The sequence below is a fragment of the Sander lucioperca genome, chromosome 6 (assembly GCF_008315115.2).
Source record: "Sander lucioperca isolate FBNREF2018 chromosome 6, SLUC_FBN_1.2, whole genome shotgun sequence".
Taxonomy (NCBI): Eukaryota; Metazoa; Chordata; class Actinopteri; order Perciformes; family Percidae; genus Sander; species Sander lucioperca.
The window spans coordinates 12,083,077-12,103,137 of NC_050178.1; the positions used below are offsets into that span (position 1 = coordinate 12,083,077).

The following is a 20,061-nucleotide window of genomic DNA, read 5'->3' on the forward strand; positions in this document are numbered from 1 at the left end:
AACTTTTCAGAAGGCTGCTGGTGCTGTCAAAGACAGAAAAGTCCATTTGTGGGAGTAGACCGGCCGAACACTGTCTGCTGCTAGTGAATGTTTTTTAGTGAGTGACTTTTTTCACCATACGTAACGCATTGCGCTGTTTTTTGTGCATACATGTGCATAACAACATGTTCACAGGTAGAAGTTGGACAGTGTGCACGACTGCTTTAGTGAGACACAAATAAGACAGAAGTGCTAATCACTCTATGTTACTACAGCTTTCACAACTGTTGATGCACGGGGCAGCCATGTTGGATTTTGAGCTTGCGGTACTCAGAAGTTGTCCGAGTTCTGAGCTCAGTCAGGGGGCATTTCCAACTTTGACCCGCTTTGACCTCGGAAAATCCGACGTCCGAGTACAAATGGAACGCACTATAAGTTAGCAACGTAGCTAATGTAATGTTGTTGACATAGAAACAAAACCCACGGCTAGTGCTTCAAAGTGTTGGGATAAAACAATGCCATTTTCTGCCAGAGAAAACTGTGATATGGACACAGGACCTTATCCTCTCCTCTCCTCTCCTTACACACACACACACATGCAAAGAGAGGTGCAGTTACAACTCATTGGTCCGCTAACTCTCCCTACCAATATTAGCTGCTCTGTTTTACTGTAATAATGTTAAGCTGAAAAAACATGCATGCAGGCTGAAATTCACCGTGATGTTTGGTCTGGATTAAGCTGCTAGCTAAAAGTTTGCTAGCCACAGGCTAATTTATGCAGCACTATACCATCCATCTCGGCTGAGAACAGAGAAATGTCTGGCTGAGTCGCGTTAGACGTTATAAGTGAGCAGGCTGATGTATGTAGAGGTCTGTGTGGTTATACTGTAGCAGCCTGGTGTCCTTTTAAGGTGATTTAATGAAGTGACACTGTGCAATGGCGCATTCTCCCATCCCCTGAATATTCAAATATTCGCTGTTGATTAGTACCGAAGCTTCAAAGACAGCAAAGTACAAATGAGGCTGATTAGTTTTTGTTTAGTTTGGAAGGTGTTTGGTCATAAATCAAAGTATTAGACAAAATTAAATTTTGTTCAGATGATGGCGCTAGATATAACATTAAGAGATCATTAAAGCAATTACAATTCATCCTCTGGGGACCATGAATGTCTGGACCAAATTTCATGTTGTCAAATTGTCAAGATATTTCAGTCTGACCGACCGACCGAAAAACATCACTAAATTATTTTACAATATCACATATTTTGTTTATATATATTTATTGTATTTTGAACACTTTGGGTCTCCATAGTAAAACACCCACAACATAAAATGCAATGTACAGCAGTGAAAACCAACGTTTACAGCACAACATATAAAGCAGGGCTGTTTACCAGGTTACACCTTCAAAAACCAATTACATGACACAGTCACAACAGGTGTTGAGGATCCTTTGATAACAGGTTTTCACTCTTGGATCCAGATCCAGTAAACTGGCTGACTAATTGTGTGTACAACAGCCAGGACCAAACCCCAAAAAGAAGCAAAACAATCACATAACCACAATTTCCACGGCGGCAGGAAAACAGAGACAGTGGTCAAGATGAGCGAAACAAAAAGACAAAACAAATGTAGCTGTGGACGAAAGAGCAATCAGTTCTGTTTGCTTTATTAAGTAAAGGATAATTTAGAATCCCATTGTGGAAAATAAACAGGCAGATCATGCAAATGACAAGGCAGTTTCTGTTTTTTAATCTGTGGTTGTTTTATTCTGCAGCAGAAAAAAAAAAAGCCACAACAGCCACTTTGTTTTGTCCCGTCCTCTCATGCATGCACAAATAAGCCTTCACGCACCAGCTGCCAGCTGTTGCTTCAGTGTTGGCAGTGAAAGTGTGTACCATTGGGGTTGGCCAGTGCACGTGTTTCCTGTCACCTTATCATCTCAGGCTTAAGTGTTGAAGTGCATGGTGAGATAGTGTTTCCTTGTAGTTTTGCAGGTTCCCATCTCCTTCTCCTCTTTCTTTTGTCCTCCCACCCTGCTGCTGCCTCATACTGGGTGAACGAACTGGTACACCAGTCTCTGAGACACATCAGGCTTGCGGATGATGCCCTTCTTGTAGTACTGACGTATGGAGCGGCTCAGCTTGTCATAGTTCATAGCAGGTCGGTTCTTTCTGAGTCCCCACAGTCTTGCAACATGAGCCGAGTCTTCGATTTTAAAAATACCTAGTGGGAATTACAAGAGATTTTACATTTGTAACAACCCGCCACAAAGTGAAAATACCAGTGGGCCACATAGAGAGCATTGTTAGTCTTCCACTTAGATTTGCATTGTTGTTTTTCTTGTTCTTTCTTTCTTTCTTTCTTTCTTTCAATCAGTAGTCTAATTAAGATTAAAATCTATTTTTCTAAAGTGACCTGGTCAAGAAGGCAGCATTACATATATCTTCACAAACGAAAAGCAAAAAACAAAATGACATGTTCTCTCTCCTAAATAGCTGTTTAAATATTGGAAATATTTGAAATGTAAACAAGTTAAACTGTTTTAACTATGAATTATTTGCTTGTGATATGTTGTATAAGTTTAAAACGAATCACGTGTCAGTTGATGCACTGAAATCAGTTGAAGTGAAAGCATGTAAAAGAGTTTAGGGCTCAGCTGAAGTGTCAGATGAACGGTTATTCACTGAAATGAGCTGAAGTTTCAGTTGAAGTGAAAGTGTAGAAAACAGTTGAACTTTTGGTTGATGTGTAATTACTAAAAGAAGTTGAACTGTGAGATGAAAAGTAAAAGACAAAAGCAGTTCAGGTGTCAGTTGACATGCAACAAGTGAAAGCAGATGAAAAGTCAGCTAACAATGTTGTAGGCTCTGAAAGCAGTTGAACTGTAAGTTGAAGAATAAAAGATAAAAGCAGTTGAAATTCAAAAATACAATAAACCATAAAATATACAGTATATTAGTTTACTGTAATTTTCTCTTTTCCCTTTCATTTCAACGTGTATCTTAAAATGCATGTTGACACTGTAGCATTAAAAAATAAATACCTTTTTCTTTATTGAGCCAGCGGATACAGCGTCCATAGTTGTGAGGTTTAAGCAGGAGTTCTCTGAGGAACTGCCACAGATGAATGGGCTGACCGGAACAAGAGGAATCTGCCTCGGACCAAAGATCCTCACCACCTAAACAACACAAACACAACATTTGGACTTTAAGGCCACAGTGTAGTGAGTCTCAGAGGGAAATCACACATTCCCAGAGGCCCAAAAGTTTACGAGGCGAAGCCGTTAAGGTTTCCAAACTAACCAGGAGACACAAAACAGGTGCTTAGTTTGCATGAAAGCCAAAATTCTGTACAAAAGTAAGTAAACAAAAATGTCCAGTGGTCCATATTGAAGTGTAAATGTCCTTAACATTTCATTTTGCTTAATTCTGAGCAAAGTTACAACGCAGTATTTAGTCATTACAGTTTAATATTTTCTTTAAATGGCAGGTGAATGAGGAAACCAAACCTACTGGTAGTTTTTGTATCCCCAACTGAACACCTCTCTTTCATCCAGGCAGCTGAAGACAGAAGAGAGACAGACATTTTATTAAAAAAAGGTTTAGTTTAAATTAATTTTATGCTTATACCTGTTACTATATTACTATTGTATTGTACAGATTGTAAAGCCCTGATTTTGACTATTCCCATCCACTCATGCTGTACATAATAAAACACACTCAAAATGCTAATTCAAAAGTTCCAAACATTGGACACTACAATCATCGTAGGATCTGCAGCAGGCTATGATGAACTTAATGTTAAATTCAATTTCACACACACACACACACACACACACACACACACACACACACACACACAAACACAAACACAAACACACACACACACACACACACACACACGCACCTGACTTCCATATGTCCAGGTGTGCATGCAGCGTGTCTCCACACTGCGGCGAACGCTGGCGAAACTCATCCTCGCTCATGGCACACAGGTCCTTTCCTGTCTGCTCCTGGAAGGCCTTTCCTGCATGGGGCAACCTGTACAGATGTTCAGTCCACAGAAGCCACTTCTGGACGTTCCCTGTGTTCCACTCTATAGGGTCTAGGAAAACAGAGAAAGATGGGGAAAAGGTGAGAAAACTCCCTGCAGTCAGTTAAATTCCCAGTTTGAGTGTATTATGTTCTGTTCTATTTACACACAATACATTTGTATTACTGAAACCACAAAGTAATCAAGCTGTTATGCCACTACAGTTTTAATCCATACAACATATGCCTGGAGATTGCAAAGCTTTATGACAGCCAGAAGCCTTACAATACATAATGCTTCCTCTGTTTGCTTTTGGGAGCAGGAGAGACCTCGCCCTTAACACTGTGTACATTGTCTATCGGCAGGAAAGAAACCTCGCTGTCACAATCCAGGAGAACTCATGCAAAGGTCAGGATTAAACAGATCCTGGAGCAGGCAAACATGGCTGTGCGTCAGTAAGGGCATGATTGAAGAGTTCTGTCATCTTGTCTGGGCTATCCACACTAATATGTGTTGGTTTTGGGGGCAAGATCCAGTAGCTTAAGTTGAATCAATATCCCTTTATTAACAAATAACGGGCTTCTTTTTTTGTCATGAAAAATGTGTACTTGAAAGATTTCTTTCTTTGTCAGTTTTATTCCTCAATACTGTAACACCTCTCTTGAAGATGTCAAACTGCAGTAACAGGTGTGGTGTAAGGCAGCCTACCTGGGGTGATATTGAGCAGTTTGCAGGCTGTTTCAATGTCCTTCAGCACTTCTCCCACCACCATGCACTGCACCTGCTCCAGAGACCGCTCCTCCTCCTGCCCCTCCAGCCCAGGAGAGAGTCCCTGTTCCTGGCTGTCAATGACAGGGCACTGCTCTGGTTCTTCCTGGGGCTCCATGCGAGTCATGGTTGAAACCAGCGTCGGGGAGGCCTCTGAAACTTTCACCAGCCAGGTGGCGTCTTCAGTGAGGAGCATGTCAAAGCAGGACAGGTAGAAGCCCGGAACACCGCGCTCCAGGGCTTCCACGCTTGGTTTGGTCTCCCCCAGGTCCCAGGGTTCTCCAGAGCCTCTGTTTCGCTCCAGGATGGCGAGGGAGTCCTCTGTCATCCCGAGCCGGGATCCATACAATGGGCCTTCCGATAAACTGCCCACTGGATTTGTCATACTGTAACTATTACCTGGAGACAAGAGAGATGAAGAAAAGTCACATTAAACTCTATATTTCTAACATGTTACTTACTACATGAACTGAGAGCCGTGTAAACGTTTAAAAGTATCCTTTCAGCATTGCAAAATCTTTGTTAAAAAGTATCTTTGTGGCTGATTATTCTGAATAGAGTGAGATCAGAAAGAATCAACAGATCTGCCTGTAACATAAGCACTTCCCAAAATGAGAAAATATGTTTTAAAGGTCAATGTATAATTTAAATCTGCAGTTGACAAGAGCTCATAAATGATAATCCTGTCTGACAAAATTTCAAACATTCAAGCAGTTCAGCATCACTCTGATTAAAACCATACCTTCTCCAACAGTTCTTCTCCTGCAACTTCCTGGCTGCTAAACCAGCAATTGTTTTTGTTTAGTAATAAACTCCATCAGAGCATCTGCTGACACCCTTTTCAGAATGTGTTACGAGTAGAACTGAGGTGCAACTGTGCCGATCGATGCTCTATAAGAACCCGGAGCCTAATGAAAATACTGGGGAAATGACCCTAAGGAGAGTTAAAACACACACAGCGTTGACAGGCATGGGGCAAAATGGATTTGACTGAGTCTGTTATTTGTGGGTCAGTGGCCCAGAATGGCTGATGTGTTGGGGGTAGGTGACTTGTATTGAGACCTGAAGCAGCCCAGCCAGGCTTTCAAGGTGCCGTCTCTGCAGCCTTCTGTCTCCACTGTCAGCTGGAGTTTTTAATCAAGTTAGATAATGTGGAAAAGAGTGTCCACCGTCAAACCGCATGTTTGAAACCAACCAAGCTGTCTGTTTTATGAAGCCTCGACTGATAGCTGCGACAGCTTCTTCTTAACAGGAAATTGCTATCATAAGTGTTCGTTTATGGACGTCAGCTATGGCACAAGTGTTGTAATCTCAGGTAATATGGCGCGCCCATAATGTGTACCTGCCACAGCTGGCATATGGGAAGGGACACTGCTGTCACACACCAGGTTATCAGTGGTTGTGGCTGATGCCACCGTAAAGGAAGTGTGCTCCCACAGAGCACATGTTCAAGGAGAGTCACGGCTTTATTTGTCAAGACACAAAGAAATTAAAAGTCTCATAAAATTTGCTAAATGACAGACTACACCCATCATCCAAAATCATTTGTGAGGGTGAGAGTGTAAAATGAATCTCGGTGATGTTAAAATTTTCTCAAAGAAGAAAATACCCAGAAAAAGAAGAGACCCTTAGAGGCAAAAAGAATCATTTGATTCCATGTGCAAAAGGTGAAAACAAGTGGACATTTTGATCGTAGGCCTATCATCAGCAGAACATGTCTGAAACTTTTTTTGCATATTTTTTCACATTTTGCACATGGAATAAATTGATTTCCTGTTTGCATCTGCGCCTCTCATTACTTTTTTGTCTATTTAGTGGCACACACTTCTTGAATAGCCTGGATTTAAGAACGCAAACCCTTTTATAATGTCGATCTTTTACGTGATTCTTTTTTTCTTCGTCTACGGACACGCTGATTGTAAAGCTGCTAATAACATTTGAGAAAATACTCTTTTACCAAACTTCTCCAAAGTTAAATGAAGTTATCTTCCCCGCCCCTAAAAAAGATTACCCTTCCAGACTTTGGTCCTCAACCCCCCACTGTAAAACCTCCTTCCCAGTTTTCCTTTTATCTCCAAATTTCTCGTAAACCACAATCCACACTCCCTTTCACTCCATCAGGAGTCAGATTAAAAGCCACTGGTATCCCAGCCTGGCTGCTTCGTGTCAACTCTGCTCTGTAACAGCTTGCGCTAAACCCATTAGCAAAGCAAATTTAGCCATATTACCTTCTTCCAAAAGGAAGAGGGGGCACAAGAAAAAGACACAAACACACCTCCCCAGGGAGAGGGATTAAGACCCTGACTGATCTCTAAATGAGTTTGGTCAAGACGCTGATATTCATTTCAGGAGCATTAGAGCTTGCTCCATTTACTCAGCAAAGTCAGCCTTTGACACCGACAAAAAAGAACTGACTCCATGCAGGCGTCCACCCTGGGAACCATATTTCTTCCACATGCTTGGTCTCATTTAACATGAAGAGGGCGATTATTTGAGATGAGCTTTGTATCATCACTTTGGAGTTTATGTCATTATACTGTAACTGTGTTATCAGAATTATGTGTTTTTTTCTGCAAAAGAAATGAAACTGAGCCACTTGTGTTAGCCTATGTTTTCCCTGGGGGAAAAACACACAGAAAAAGTCACATAAGGAGCTTTGATGAAAAGAATAACAGTCATGTGAATCCAACTGGGATCACAAATATTGTCCATTTAATTCAGTTTGTTAGGCTTTCACCTACATGTCATAACTATCCTCCTTAACATAAGGACCTTGTAATGCCTGGAAAAAAACAGTTAACATTGAGTCAGAGAGATTATGATCCAACGCAAAAATCAAATCCTTCACTTCCAAACCCTCTCTTGAAATAAAGGAGGTAAAAGTTGCAGACCAATACTGCCCTACAAAACAAAAAGGCAGTAACTGCATTTTTGGTCAAAAATTAGTTATTATCATTTTCATGACATTCAAGGCATCCTTTGTTATGTGACAAAACATCTTATCTCAAATGTGTGTCGTTGTGGAGAAAAATGGTAGTCGTTTCTACAGTAACTGCAAAAAGCCCCAGTGAAACAAAGCAAGAATACAGTAACTGCAAAATAGGGGTACAATATCAAATTAAATATGAGGATTGATATGTACAAAGAATAAGCTAATATGAAGTAACAAAAACAGCCACATGTCCAATAATCTACCTACAACTACTTAGCTGGATGACAGGATAACTTGATAACAGCTTAGCAATGTGAGACTTTAAGCAGCCGTTTCAGCAGCAGAACAGCTTCCGGGTGGAAAATATTGACCTAAAATGGTCAAATTAGTGTTGGTTTTGGTATATCCATGTTCAGGAAAACAAATGGTTCCAATTATTTCAAATACAGTGTATCTAACACACCCAGAGCCCAAGTTGTGGCAAAATAGTTTTTGAAGAATCTGTAGTTACTGTCTTTTTCCTTGGTATGGTGCCACGTTTTTGGTAAGTAATACAAAGCAAAAATACAGTAACTGCAAAATAGGGGTAAAATATCAAATTAAATATGAGGATTGATATGTACAAGGAATAAGCTAATATAAAGTAACAAAAACAGCCACATGTCCAATAATCTACCTACAACTACTTAGCTGGATGACAGGATAACTTTAAAGTAATTTTTCTCAGTTCTGCACTCTGCGTAGTTACTGCCTTTTTGCTTTGTAGGGCAGAATACAACCAATCTAGCTTAAAACAAACCTGTTAGTCCATTTATCACAATTTTGTGACAGAAGTCGGCTGAAGTGTTTAGATTAAAGTTAATGAGTAGTGATTAAAACAAGCAAAAGTCTGCTCTTTCAAGTGTGTTTAACCTGAATGATTCAATCTGAGCTGAAAAAAAGAAAAGGTCATGTGTGGGATCTGAGATCTTCTATCTATTAGCGCCCAAAATATGTCCGACTCATCACAAAAAAGGGTCTGTGTTGTTTGAGTCTAGAGTTAAAAAAGTGTGTACAGCCAGGCGTGACTGTTTGCCATGCAAGTGTTAAAGGGAGACTTTTTTTTTTTCCACCGTTATTACTGTTTCTCATGGGAAACTTGGACCAAATAAGGAAGTCATTGTTCCCTGAGAACAAGGAAAAAAGACCATTGCAATCGCTATTACTGGAAGTCACTGGTGTGCAAGGCTGGAAGAGATTTGGATCTGTGGATTGCTGCCTTAGACATGCACACATGCGCACGCACACACACAGACACACACATACACACACACACACACACACACCTTGAGATGTGCAGGTGCTCTTTTTTTTTTTTTTTTTTTGATGTGCAGGTGCTCTGTTCCCATTATAAATTAGGTTCAGGTGTAACAGTAGTTCATTTTTAGGTTGACGTTTTGCTTAATTGCTTATTTTATGAAATACAAACAAAGGCTGATTTTCTGTGTGTGTGGCTTCTGTTTTTATTGCTGTTTGCAATATTTGTAGTTTACAGACCATCACATCCCTCTATCTCCTATTTGTAAAAAAAATAATTAAATGACATATTGTTATACCCCATTTTTTGCATCTATTGGTTTGTATTAACTGCCAATAGGGAATGTTGGTGCATTCGGTGATTCATTTCTGCTGTTAGTCAGGTGCACTGGCATTCGGCCAGTAGGAAACAATAAAAGCAAAAGCTTTGCTGTTGGTCCAAATAAATTTTGATACAGAGCTGTATTTACATTTAGTGATGCAGATGATAAAAGTCATACTACTGAGATTGGACCTGAAGATTTGGAGGTGTAGCATGAATGGATGGAAAAATAAACCTGTTGACTATTTTTGCAGAGATAGTGAAGATATGGAGACTCTCACCATGTATGAGGCCTAAGGCATTCTGGCGCAGCTGGATTAACTGTAACATGCGGGTTGACCAGGAAATTAATATCAGTTTTAAAAGTTACACAAAACATGTGGTATAATCAGCAGTTGCTTTAGAAAGTGTCAACAGTAGTGTGACAATGTAGATGAAAAGGACAGCCAAACTATACTATTTCATGTTTGGCCTTCATGAGTTAATTTTCATCCACATGTTTTTAGCACATTTTCAAAGTCAAAATATTGCAAAAAAGTTTGGCTGTGGTGGAAAAGTTGGTGTCACAATAAAAGCAAGATGTGACAAGTGAACCAGACTTAGTAAATAAACGTCCACTGAAGCTTCCACACCACTGAAGAGACTTAAAAAATACAGATGAAGAGACTGTAATGTTCCTCAAATGAATACACAAAACTAACTAACTAACTATGTTTGACTGGCGCTTCTACTGTAATTACATCATCTGGTTGTGCCCTCTTCTTCAGCAGTGGTTTAATGACACCCAACTTGAGAATTGTGTGTCGTCATTACTAGTCTATATCCACGGCGTTCCACTTCCGGAATTGTTATGCTGCCGCCGGAAATTCAGCCGGTTGTCCCTCTTTTCGGCCCGATGTCCGCTACCTTCCGCTTTCTTTGTGTTGGAATTTTAAACTCTGGTGGATTTATGAGGACTATGGTTAACTGCTCCTCAGATCTCTGCAGGGTAAATCCAGACAGCTAGCTAGACTATCTCTCTGTTGAGTTTTCTGTTGCACGACTAAAACAACTTTTGAATATACACGTTCCACCAAAAAAGTTCCTTCCTGAGGCTATTTTGCAGAGGCACCATATATATTTCTGCTGCAAACAATGCAAACAATGCCCCCAGCCAACTTCTTTCTGACCACATTTGTTTTATCTCCCTGTATGAAATATGCAATTAGACATAAATAGAAACAAGAAAAATCCGGTAAACGTGACAAAGATACAAAGCAAACACAAAGAAAACAAAACACAAACGTTTAGGTAAATTAATAAAACAACTTTTCTGTCTTTATAAAATAAGCCTCATGTTGTTTTTAAACCTGTGTTGTGAAGCCAAAGACAATTTTCCATATTGTGGGTAGTAAAAGTTAATTAATAATCATAGATTATAATGAATAACTAAAAAGTTATTTATAAATGTTGTTAATCCTGTACCAGGTAAGTTGTATAGAAGATGCCTTTTATGTTCCCTGAAAGATGAGATGATGATATCAACATCAGACAGTACATTTTACAATAATGTTTACTCATAAAAACTAGAAAACCTATTGTAATATAAAGGCTCCTCTAACAATTAATAGTAATGGTGTGAACAAGCAAATGAAACCTGTATTTTAAGACACACATCGTGTATTTAGGACATTATGTATAGCAGTGTCTTCTTACCAAGGCAAAGATGCTCTGATGGCCAGAGGCAAAGACTTGACTGGTTGATAGCAGATGCAGTGCAGCTCTGGTTCTGTTGCAGGATGAAGGATGGCCTTTTGTCCCTGTTGCAGACTAAAGCTCAGCTCAGACGGGACATCCAGGCGCTATCTGAGGACAGAGATGCAGCGGGCACCCTTCAATCTGTTTCCCTCACAATGAGTGTCGCAGAGCCCCAAGCCTTGAGGCCTCGAACCCTCTCAGGCTCTTTGGTGGAATTACACTTAAACTGAAAGTCACAGCCTAAAGCATAACTGCAAACAAACTTCAAGTGAAAGCACCTGCTGGGGGTGTGTGCAAAGTGAGGGCAAGTGACTCTGAGAGTGAGTGCAAAGGAATTCCAGCTCCATTGACTGCAACTTATATTTATAGGGCAGTCGTGTTTACTTTGTGTGTGTGTGTGTGTGTGTGTGTGTCTGAAGTGCCATGTGTCTTGCAGATTAGACTCAGACCTCAAACACTACTAGGTGACCTCAGTACTTAGGTGACAGACAATTCAAAGTGATAAGACACTAAAGAATATACTTTGTAACTTGAGTCTTTCCATTTTACAACTCTACAACATTTTGGAGGGGAATATTGCACATTTTACTCTTTTTAAAAAAATAGTTTACATTTAGAAAGGATAAGCTTATGAAATACAATACTTTTATTAAAGACAAAACCACAACTTGATGTTCATTTTGTAAATGATGGTTTACAAAATTTATTTTAAAAATAGACGATAAAGCAGGGAATGCTTTAGGGCGTGGCTTCACATCGACCTGTCAATCAGGACAGAGGCGAGTTGTCCGTGTTTTCATCTTAAAGTTTGACCCTTTCACTGTGTGTATTCACTTTATAAAAAATAAGACTGGACACGCTCAACTCACATAGATACATAGAAATCTTTGAAGGCTGGGTGCTGGATCCTAAAAGTGAATAATCATAATTAAAGCTACTAGGACAGCACTCCAATATGATAGAATTTATTGCCACACAACGGACATTTCGGCACACGCTGAGGAAGGGCAATGCCCGAAACGTCTGTTGTGTGGTAATAAATTGTATCAAATTGGAGTGCTGTCCTCGTAGCTTTATTTATGTGTATTCACTTTATCAAAGTTAATTGGAACATTTGGTGGCCTAAAAGGTCTTGTTCAGCGTTATGCCAACCAAGCTAGCTAGCTAACGTTAGCTGGTAAGGGAAAGTTTGCCGATTTTTTGTACTGCCATACATGCGGATGAATGGCGGCAGTACCCGGAGGTCCACGTTTACCCGCCTGTAAAACTCAGCTGGATGACTCGCTTCAGGTGGGTTAAAAATCCTCTTCCCTTTTACAACCATAAACAACACTGGCTTGGCCGAGTCATCCTCCCCAGCTCCATCCTCTCATAAAAATTGTCACATCCAGTTGCAAAAAAAAGATGGCGATGTCCTTATTGCCAAACTCGAGGCTTCAAAACGGCAGTCCGCATACCAATGGGAGATGTCACAGATGCTACGTCCACTATTTTACAGTCTATGATTCTACCCCAATAACCATCTCACGACCCCTCAGATTTATGTGGTGACACTCTAGAAGGGCCCAACCCTTATATTAGGAACCACATAGTCTCGCTTTGCTAGACGTTCCTCCTGGCTAGTCCACACAGCATTCTGGGATGGGAGAAAAACATGCTCTGGTTTATTGGCATTTCTTTAAACCAATCACAATCGTCATGGGCGGTGCTAAGCACCGGACGGAGCTATGGAAGGAACTTGTTTTGGTCATAGACTGTATGGTTTTGGTGGAACATGTCTTTGTTCAAAGGTTGTTTTAATCATGCAACAGAAAACTCAGGTTGGACAGATAGTCTAGTTAGCTGTCTGGATTTACCCTGCAGAGATCTGAGGAGCAGTTAACCGTAGTCCTCATAAATACACCAAATTTAAAATTCCAACACAAAGAAAGCAGAAGGTAACGGACATCCGGCCAAAAAGAGGGACATCCGGCGGAATTTCCACGGCACCGGAGCAATCCCGGAAGTGGAACGTTGTGGATATAGACTAGGAACCACATAACTGCATTAGTATTAGAAATCTAATAATGTCATACATAATAATATATCAGCAATTTTTCATTGCATCGGGAGGAGGTCAGGGTGGTGGATGTGTCCCAAAACACAGGACTTTCACACGAGGGACTGACGTTTGTGTCCCTGAAGTACTACTTAAGAGAACCGGTATTCATGTCCGAAGTACTTTAACCCAAACCACAAACTTTTTACTCATCTTAACCAGTTGTTTTGGTGCCGTAACTTAACTTTCACATGAATGTAAACGGTCGCTGTTTTATAGCATTAAATGGAACGTCATATTTCGCAAACTATCATATGAATCATGCATAAGTTTTGAACCCATTGATGAGACTACGTTGTTACATGTCTGAGGCCAGATTTTTTCACCTTGATAGCGACACAACTCTGCAAGATGCAGTCACGAAACTTCACAGGTGTGTAGTTGAGACCCAGATGAATGCAGAGAGATGGGAGTGGTCCGAGCAAGGACGCCAGAAAAAGGGGGGTAGGAAGAACAGGAACATGCTGGACAAGGTGACTAAAATGGGTGGGGAAATTACTGCATCCGATGTTAAAAGCATCTCCAACCTCACAGAACAGTATACCCTCAATCTGGCCCTAAGGATACTGGATGATCCATTCCACCCACTTTGCTCAGAGTTCCCCCCCCCTCCCTTCTGGACGTAGATTTCGAATGCCCCTAACAAAAACCAAATGTGCCATTACATCATTTGTGCCGAGGAGCATTCAGTTAATGAACAGATCAGACACACATAGACATTTTATAATGTGCACTATTGATTATTTATTTAATTATTTATTGATTCATCTTAGCTATTGGACTGATGATTGCATGTCACTACCATTGCTGCGTTGTTGTTGTTGTTTATGTTCTGTTTTCTGTATCCTCTACGTCTTCAATATTGTTGGATGTTTGGTGTGGTTTTAATTGTTTATTGTTATTTACTGTTGTCTGTGCTCAATGTGGCTCCCTTGAGTGCAAAACAAATTCCCCTCGGGGCAATAAAGGTGTCATTCAAGTAGGGAAGGGCCCACTGGCCCCACCACTTTTTCGCACCTGGCCTGATATGGCATCTCGGCTGGTGTGATCCCATTGCAAGATGGTCTCTAGTTACATTGTGTTATTGGTAGTTTGAATTTACATAATCTTCCAATGCTTGCCTGGATTTCATTCCAGGTGCCAGCTTCACAGTGCAGCTACAGGAAATAAATAGTTGTAAATTCTGCTCAGGCAATATTTGAAAAACTTAAATCAATCAGCAATTAAGTTATTCACATTTGATTATAAAACCTAGAACAACAGTCTCTAAAAGTAAGCATTAACTCACAGTGTGGTTAAAGCCCTTTACTTAAAGAATATGTTCACAATTTTTTAAGTATGTCTTAAAACAATATCGACATGCCTATATTATGTACATAAAAGCATTATTAGTTGTTGTTATTCATCTTCCTCTCCATAATGACCACAAAGAATTTTCTGATTAGTCTCCCATCACTTACATTGAAATTGCTTTGAAGGGTTAGTTTGGATTTTTGGAAGTGTTTACATCTCGCACTGTGCGCTTCCTTCTGCACGGTGATACGGTTGGCGGTTATTTCCTAAATGAAACTGCTCACAACCAGGTCTGTGGATTATCCTGAGTAACCGTGTCATGATTTCTGGAAGGAGACTTTTTTTGGGGGCTTTGAGCACCACAAGCCGAGTGCCATCTAGTTCCATCATATTGGAGAGAAGGCAGACATCTCTACAGCTGCTATCTCAAACACTGGGCAACTTCCACCAAAAGGAAATCTAGATATATAATTAGTACTATAGGTAAGAGTAAAAATATGTATTTTAGATTTTGGGTGAACTGTCCCTTTAAGTAGCCTAACAAATTGCTAACCTTGACTTAAGTTGTAAAATTAAGTTCATCTTGTCTAATACATGTTGAGAATCAATGTCAGACAAGTAAAGTGAAAACAAAGACTTAATTTATACACAGACATGATTATTTCATAGAGCTGCAGCATTAGGGTTTATTGCTAAATCTTTAAACATGTATTATGTTTCATGCTAAAAAGAAATATACAGTGAAACAGCCAAAAAGCAATGTCTTTCTCCTTGCTAATGTGACTTGACAAAACAATTGTAACTCAAGGCCCACATACTCACTTGTTTCAGAGCTATAACCATATCACACAGTCTTTGTCAGCAGATCAAGTTTTATTGAACTGTTGCGAAAACTTTTAGGACCTCTCATCCATGTTGGCTTAAAACCTGAGCTTATATTAAAGGACAATTAAACGAACCTAGGGGTTAATAACAGATGTGTACCCACTCGATCGCTCTCTGGGCTATGTTTTCATGCTAATCGAATGTGTTTGTAGCTTGAAAAATTAAAAAGATAGTTTAGAAAAGACAGTAGCTCCCAAGACGGTGGCCGCCTGTATACGAGAACGCAACTGTCTTTATAATCTATCTTTTTAATAAACTGTCTGTACACTTACAAAGTTCTCAATGCTTCGGTTAACATTTAGGGACCCTCATTATGCTACCATTGAAGTTTGGTGATATTTTGAGCCTTTTTAGTGGTATAATAAGCGATTTGTTTTTACTTTCCCTGTGCCCCGAATACTAGCGTTGTAAGCTAATCAGCGGTCTGCGCTAGCTTGTTTCAAGCTACAAACACATTCGATTAGCATGAAAACATGTCCCAGAGAGTGACAGAGTGGGTACACATCTGTCATTAACCCCTAGGTTTGTTTTGCACTGGAATTGTCCTTTAACATTATGTCTTAACATTGGACAGTCCAAGTATGGTGTTGCCATTCCCTCATCCACTTACCACACACGTTTTGCAAACCTGCACAGCTGTAAGCACAAATGGCTGTTACATTTAAGGTTACCGTAATCATCATCTTAGCATGATATTTAGGCTATATTATAAAGTGACACCACTTGAGACAATGGTATGATAAGGTTTCTGCCTCATTTGCAGTGGTTTCCCAGCAGCATTTCAGTTGCTTAGGTGATTTTATAACCAACAATAACAAGCACATATTAATATCGCTATCACTGCACAGTACTTTTGGCAGCGCCACATCTCACCACTGAAATAGTTGATTATTTGCCTTTATTATCTTAACCACAAATGTAAAAACTGTCTGTCTAATTCTGTTTGCCGACTGCAAAGTGATGCATTGTAATGAAAAACAGTTTCTTTTAGAGGAGCTCTTTGTGTAATTTAAGCCTGTTTGAACAATGTGGCTCCATGAAAAGCATAGAAAGAACAGGTGTTTGTGAAAAGGCTTTCAAAGAAAAGCTTGTTATTAGCAAAGCTGTGGTGACCCACAACAATAAAAGTACTTTGAGACTACTGTATATCTAATCTTTCCCCTCTAATCTATCTTTTAATTCACTATGTCAGTCGCTAAATGGCCAGTCGTCTGATAGCAACCCACTACATCCTAAAGTTTTCTTTTCTTTTTCAGTTCCAGGACATATTTTCTATTCTTTTACTTCCAGTGCAGGAGCTGTGGGTTTGATATGGTTAGCCACACAGTTTGAATGGACTAATTGTGAGATACAAAGAGGGTGTGTACAAACTGCGTCAAGGCTTCTTAGCAGCCTAGTGTTTGTAGACACACCAAATCAAACCGTGAGCAATGACAACCTCCTTTCATTGGACAATTTAATATAATAATTGTATATGTGCATTTGTGTGTGCATGTGCATTAACTAGGGCTGTCAAACAATTACATTTTCTTAATCGCGATTAATCGTTGAATTTCTATAGTTAATCGCGATTAATCGCATGTTTTATCACATGATTAAAATTCTATTATTCTGCATTTCAGAACTGTTTTTAAGTACATATTAACAATGGAAAGCCATTCTTACCAGTGGATCTTGATTGGGAATCAAATGAATGCAAAGAAAGTGACTTTATGAACTTGATTTTAAGATTTGTATTTGTTTATTAAATATTTAATCTAGTCACACATTTGAATTTAACAACAACTTTGAATGCACCACGAGGCTGTAAATTACCAGTTTCATTGAACGCACCGTCTGTGTTTTTCCGACAACAGCAGCTGCAGATTGTTACATCCCGGTGTCGGAATCCTCTACAGTGAAATACAGACAAACTTTACACCGTTTAGCGTTAGCTGTCAGCATTGTAACCGTGTTTAATCCAGCCATTAGCTAGTGGTAGGCTAACGTTAGCTGCTGTCGAGTGTAGTGTTAACTAGCGTCACGTGCAGCGATGCCTGTAACGTCTGTTTCAGAGCATCAGAGAGAAGTGCAGGCATATCAGTGGCACCAGAATGAGGCACCGAAATCCGCGTTGCTATTCCTGCAGTAGCAGGATGTGTTACGAGGAAGTACGGCAAATAGCCTGTTAGGCACGACGCAAAGCCGAGTGAAGTGAAAGTAAATTAATAAATAGCGGCATGCGATTAATACGATTCAAAAAAATTAACGCCTTATGCTCGACGATTAATCGCATTGCGATTAACGCGTTAATGCTGACAGCCCTAGCATTAACACATGCATGTGTGTTTTGTATGTTTTGAGGCGTGCTTACACAGAACAATTTGTAATTCATGACTTGGTACACAGTTTAATTACCTTGTAATTAAAACTGGCTGTACTGTAACATTTGACTCATATTAAAAGAAATAATTGCATATTTCTATGAAGAGAAAACGTCTGTTTGCTTTTGGCTTTACCCATATCCAGTCCATCCACAAAATTTGCATGGCAGTTTCTCATGGTTCAAAGATGATAAGAAAAGAAGCTACAGACTGGATGTCAAATACGAAGGCATAATTTGTCAACTGTGATCTCGACATAACGCTTGTGCAGGTGTCCCTACTAGTGTAAACAGGTGTCAATGACCCACCTGAGTTGTTTTAGCAAAAGTCAATCAACACTATAACCCAAGCCTTGTTGAGTGAATACAGTATGTGTCATATTGCTAAAATATGAGTATGAAGTGAGTTATCGTCTCTGACTGTGGTTATAACAGCTCCTCCAACTGTTTTGGGGGATAATCGGGGGGGAAATCAGTTCTTAGACAGTTTGTAAAAATGACTTTACAACTTTATGTGGCATCACGTCAGGCATGTATCAGGAATAAATACCTGCTGCTGATAGAATACATGTCATTAATTTATACAACTAATTACATTTCAACAGCACATTATGAGTAATGGAGCCCTATTAGATGACTTTCTCTCAAAACAGACAAAGAGGTTTATTGACAGCGATGCATTCAACAGTTTGAGATGGAGTCAAGATCCATTTCCTGATGTTCCACTTCAACAGCCGGGCAGCGTGCCAATGCATTATGCTGCCTATAAAACAGTTAGCGCTGCAGAGACATGCCTAATCCTGCAGATGTGCAAAAAAACACAAAAGATGGAATAGTGTTACCGTATGTCATATAAGGGACAGACATAACATGCAGTGGTGGAAGTGTGTGGAGGAGTTTTAATCCTTGAGATGGCTTTTTTATCTGTGCATGGATGAAGCTCTTTCTGATAAACTAATCATATACTGGTCCCAGTCAAAACACAGTCATCTATAATATGTACAGTAGATCAGAGGTAGCTTACCGATGTTTGTCAGTGTTGGGCATGTTCACAAGCTGAATGATCGGCAGGCCAACGAAAAGAAGAGCTAGACAGTTTTTTGTTCCATGTTAACTCTAACAGGCCTTTCAGACCAAACGTGATTTGCACTGCGCTTGCTGCTGGGTTCAGCACCCATCTACAACTGATTTTTTTATTTTTTTTTATTGCTGTTTTTATTGCTGTATTTATTGCTGTTTTTAGTAAGTTCATTGTTGTGTGGTTTGTGTTGTATATTTCCATGTGATGTCTTCCTGCTGCATACAAATTGCCCTTCTGGGACAAAGAATAAACTGAACTGAACTGAAAAGCGTGCTGCAGTGCTCACCGGCGGTGCCATCATGGACCGCCTTTAGTCTGAAAGGCCCTTAAAAGGTAGCTGGCTATGTGATGCAGGCGGTGTTTTCTAGGCCCATAAGTGTCACATAATCTATGTAAACTCCTGCATACTTGTAATGTGATTGTGGAATCAAATAGAGCATTTGAATTGTGTGTATTTGTGAGTGTGTGCCAGCATGTGTTTTTTGACGCAAAAGCCATGCCCAATGAAAACAAGGCTTATGAGAGCGGTGAGAGTGAGTAAACCAAAATAACAAGCTGAAAGACATTATTTTGGAGCCAAGGAGAAGTGCAGAATCGGGTGATAATTAAAAAGAAATGAAATGAAATAATTTAAATAAAATGATAACTAGGGTGGTTCATAACTTTCATATAAATGTAGCCATGTGATCCACTGTTAATAGACAAATATTGATTATAGCTGCTGCTTTAATGATATTGATAAGAAAAGTAATAAAAAATTAGCCTAAAAACAAAACAAAAAAAGTTCCTAATTTATCAATTATTAGTGTCATGGCATTTACATTCACTCAAGGCAGAAATGAACAATGAAGAAAGAAGTATTAAAGCTGTAGGGATGGAATTCCACCTGACAGTGCTTAATCATTTGGGTTTCATGTTATTTCATTATTGACATTTTCCCCTGCAGACCAACAATAGAAACAACTTGACAAATGCCAGCCTAGACTGATTTGTCATCTTTGTTGTTTGCACATGAGGAAAGTTACAGTTTTAAATCATGATCACATGACATCCCATTTATTATTTTAGTAGACAGTAGTCAAACTTTTACCGGATGCATCTTTGCATGTCACCAGACAAAGGGCTGGGTCAGCAAAAATTAAAAAATAAGGTTAAGTTGGAACTGTTGAATGCAATAATAGATATGTCCAGAAAACCAGATAGACAATCACAACGCGTCAAGTGCTGATGATCGATACCACTGGTGCCCTTTTTGACAAGCATCAACCTGGAG

General features: G+C 39.7%; 1 protein-coding gene across 1 annotated transcript; it reads right to left on the reverse strand.

The window, feature by feature from the left end:
• Nucleotides 1-1,733: 1,733 nt before the first annotated feature.
• Nucleotides 1,734-11,394, reverse strand: LOC116051481 (SAM pointed domain-containing Ets transcription factor). The gene is made up of 6 exons (XM_031301934.2): nucleotides 11,028-11,394; nucleotides 4,723-5,181; nucleotides 3,889-4,086; nucleotides 3,495-3,542; nucleotides 3,026-3,160; nucleotides 1,734-2,205 (listed from the first exon to the last, which is right to left on the reverse strand). Exons 2-6 carry the CDS (start codon nucleotides 5,165-5,167, stop codon nucleotides 2,027-2,029), a joined length of 1,005 nt encoding a protein of 334 aa, XP_031157794.1. The 5' UTR covers nucleotides 5,168-5,181; nucleotides 11,028-11,394; the 3' UTR covers nucleotides 1,734-2,026.
• Between the last annotated feature and the right edge of the window lie 8,667 nt (nucleotides 11,395-20,061).

Excerpts from the sequence above, each read along its gene's own strand:
- LOC116051481 (XM_031301934.2), bottom strand. The coding sequence starts at position 5,167 with ATGACAAATCCAGTGGGCAGTTTATCGGAAGGCCCATTGTATGGATCC. Across the intron at positions 3,543-3,888 it reads CCTGGACATATGGAAGTCAG|CTGCCTGGATGAAAGAGAGG; the intron begins GTGCGTGTGTGT and ends TTCTGTCTTCAG. Across the intron at positions 3,161-3,494 it reads TGGGGATACAAAAACTACCA|GTGGTGAGGATCTTTGGTCC; the intron begins GTAGGTTTGGTT and ends TGTGTTGTTTAG.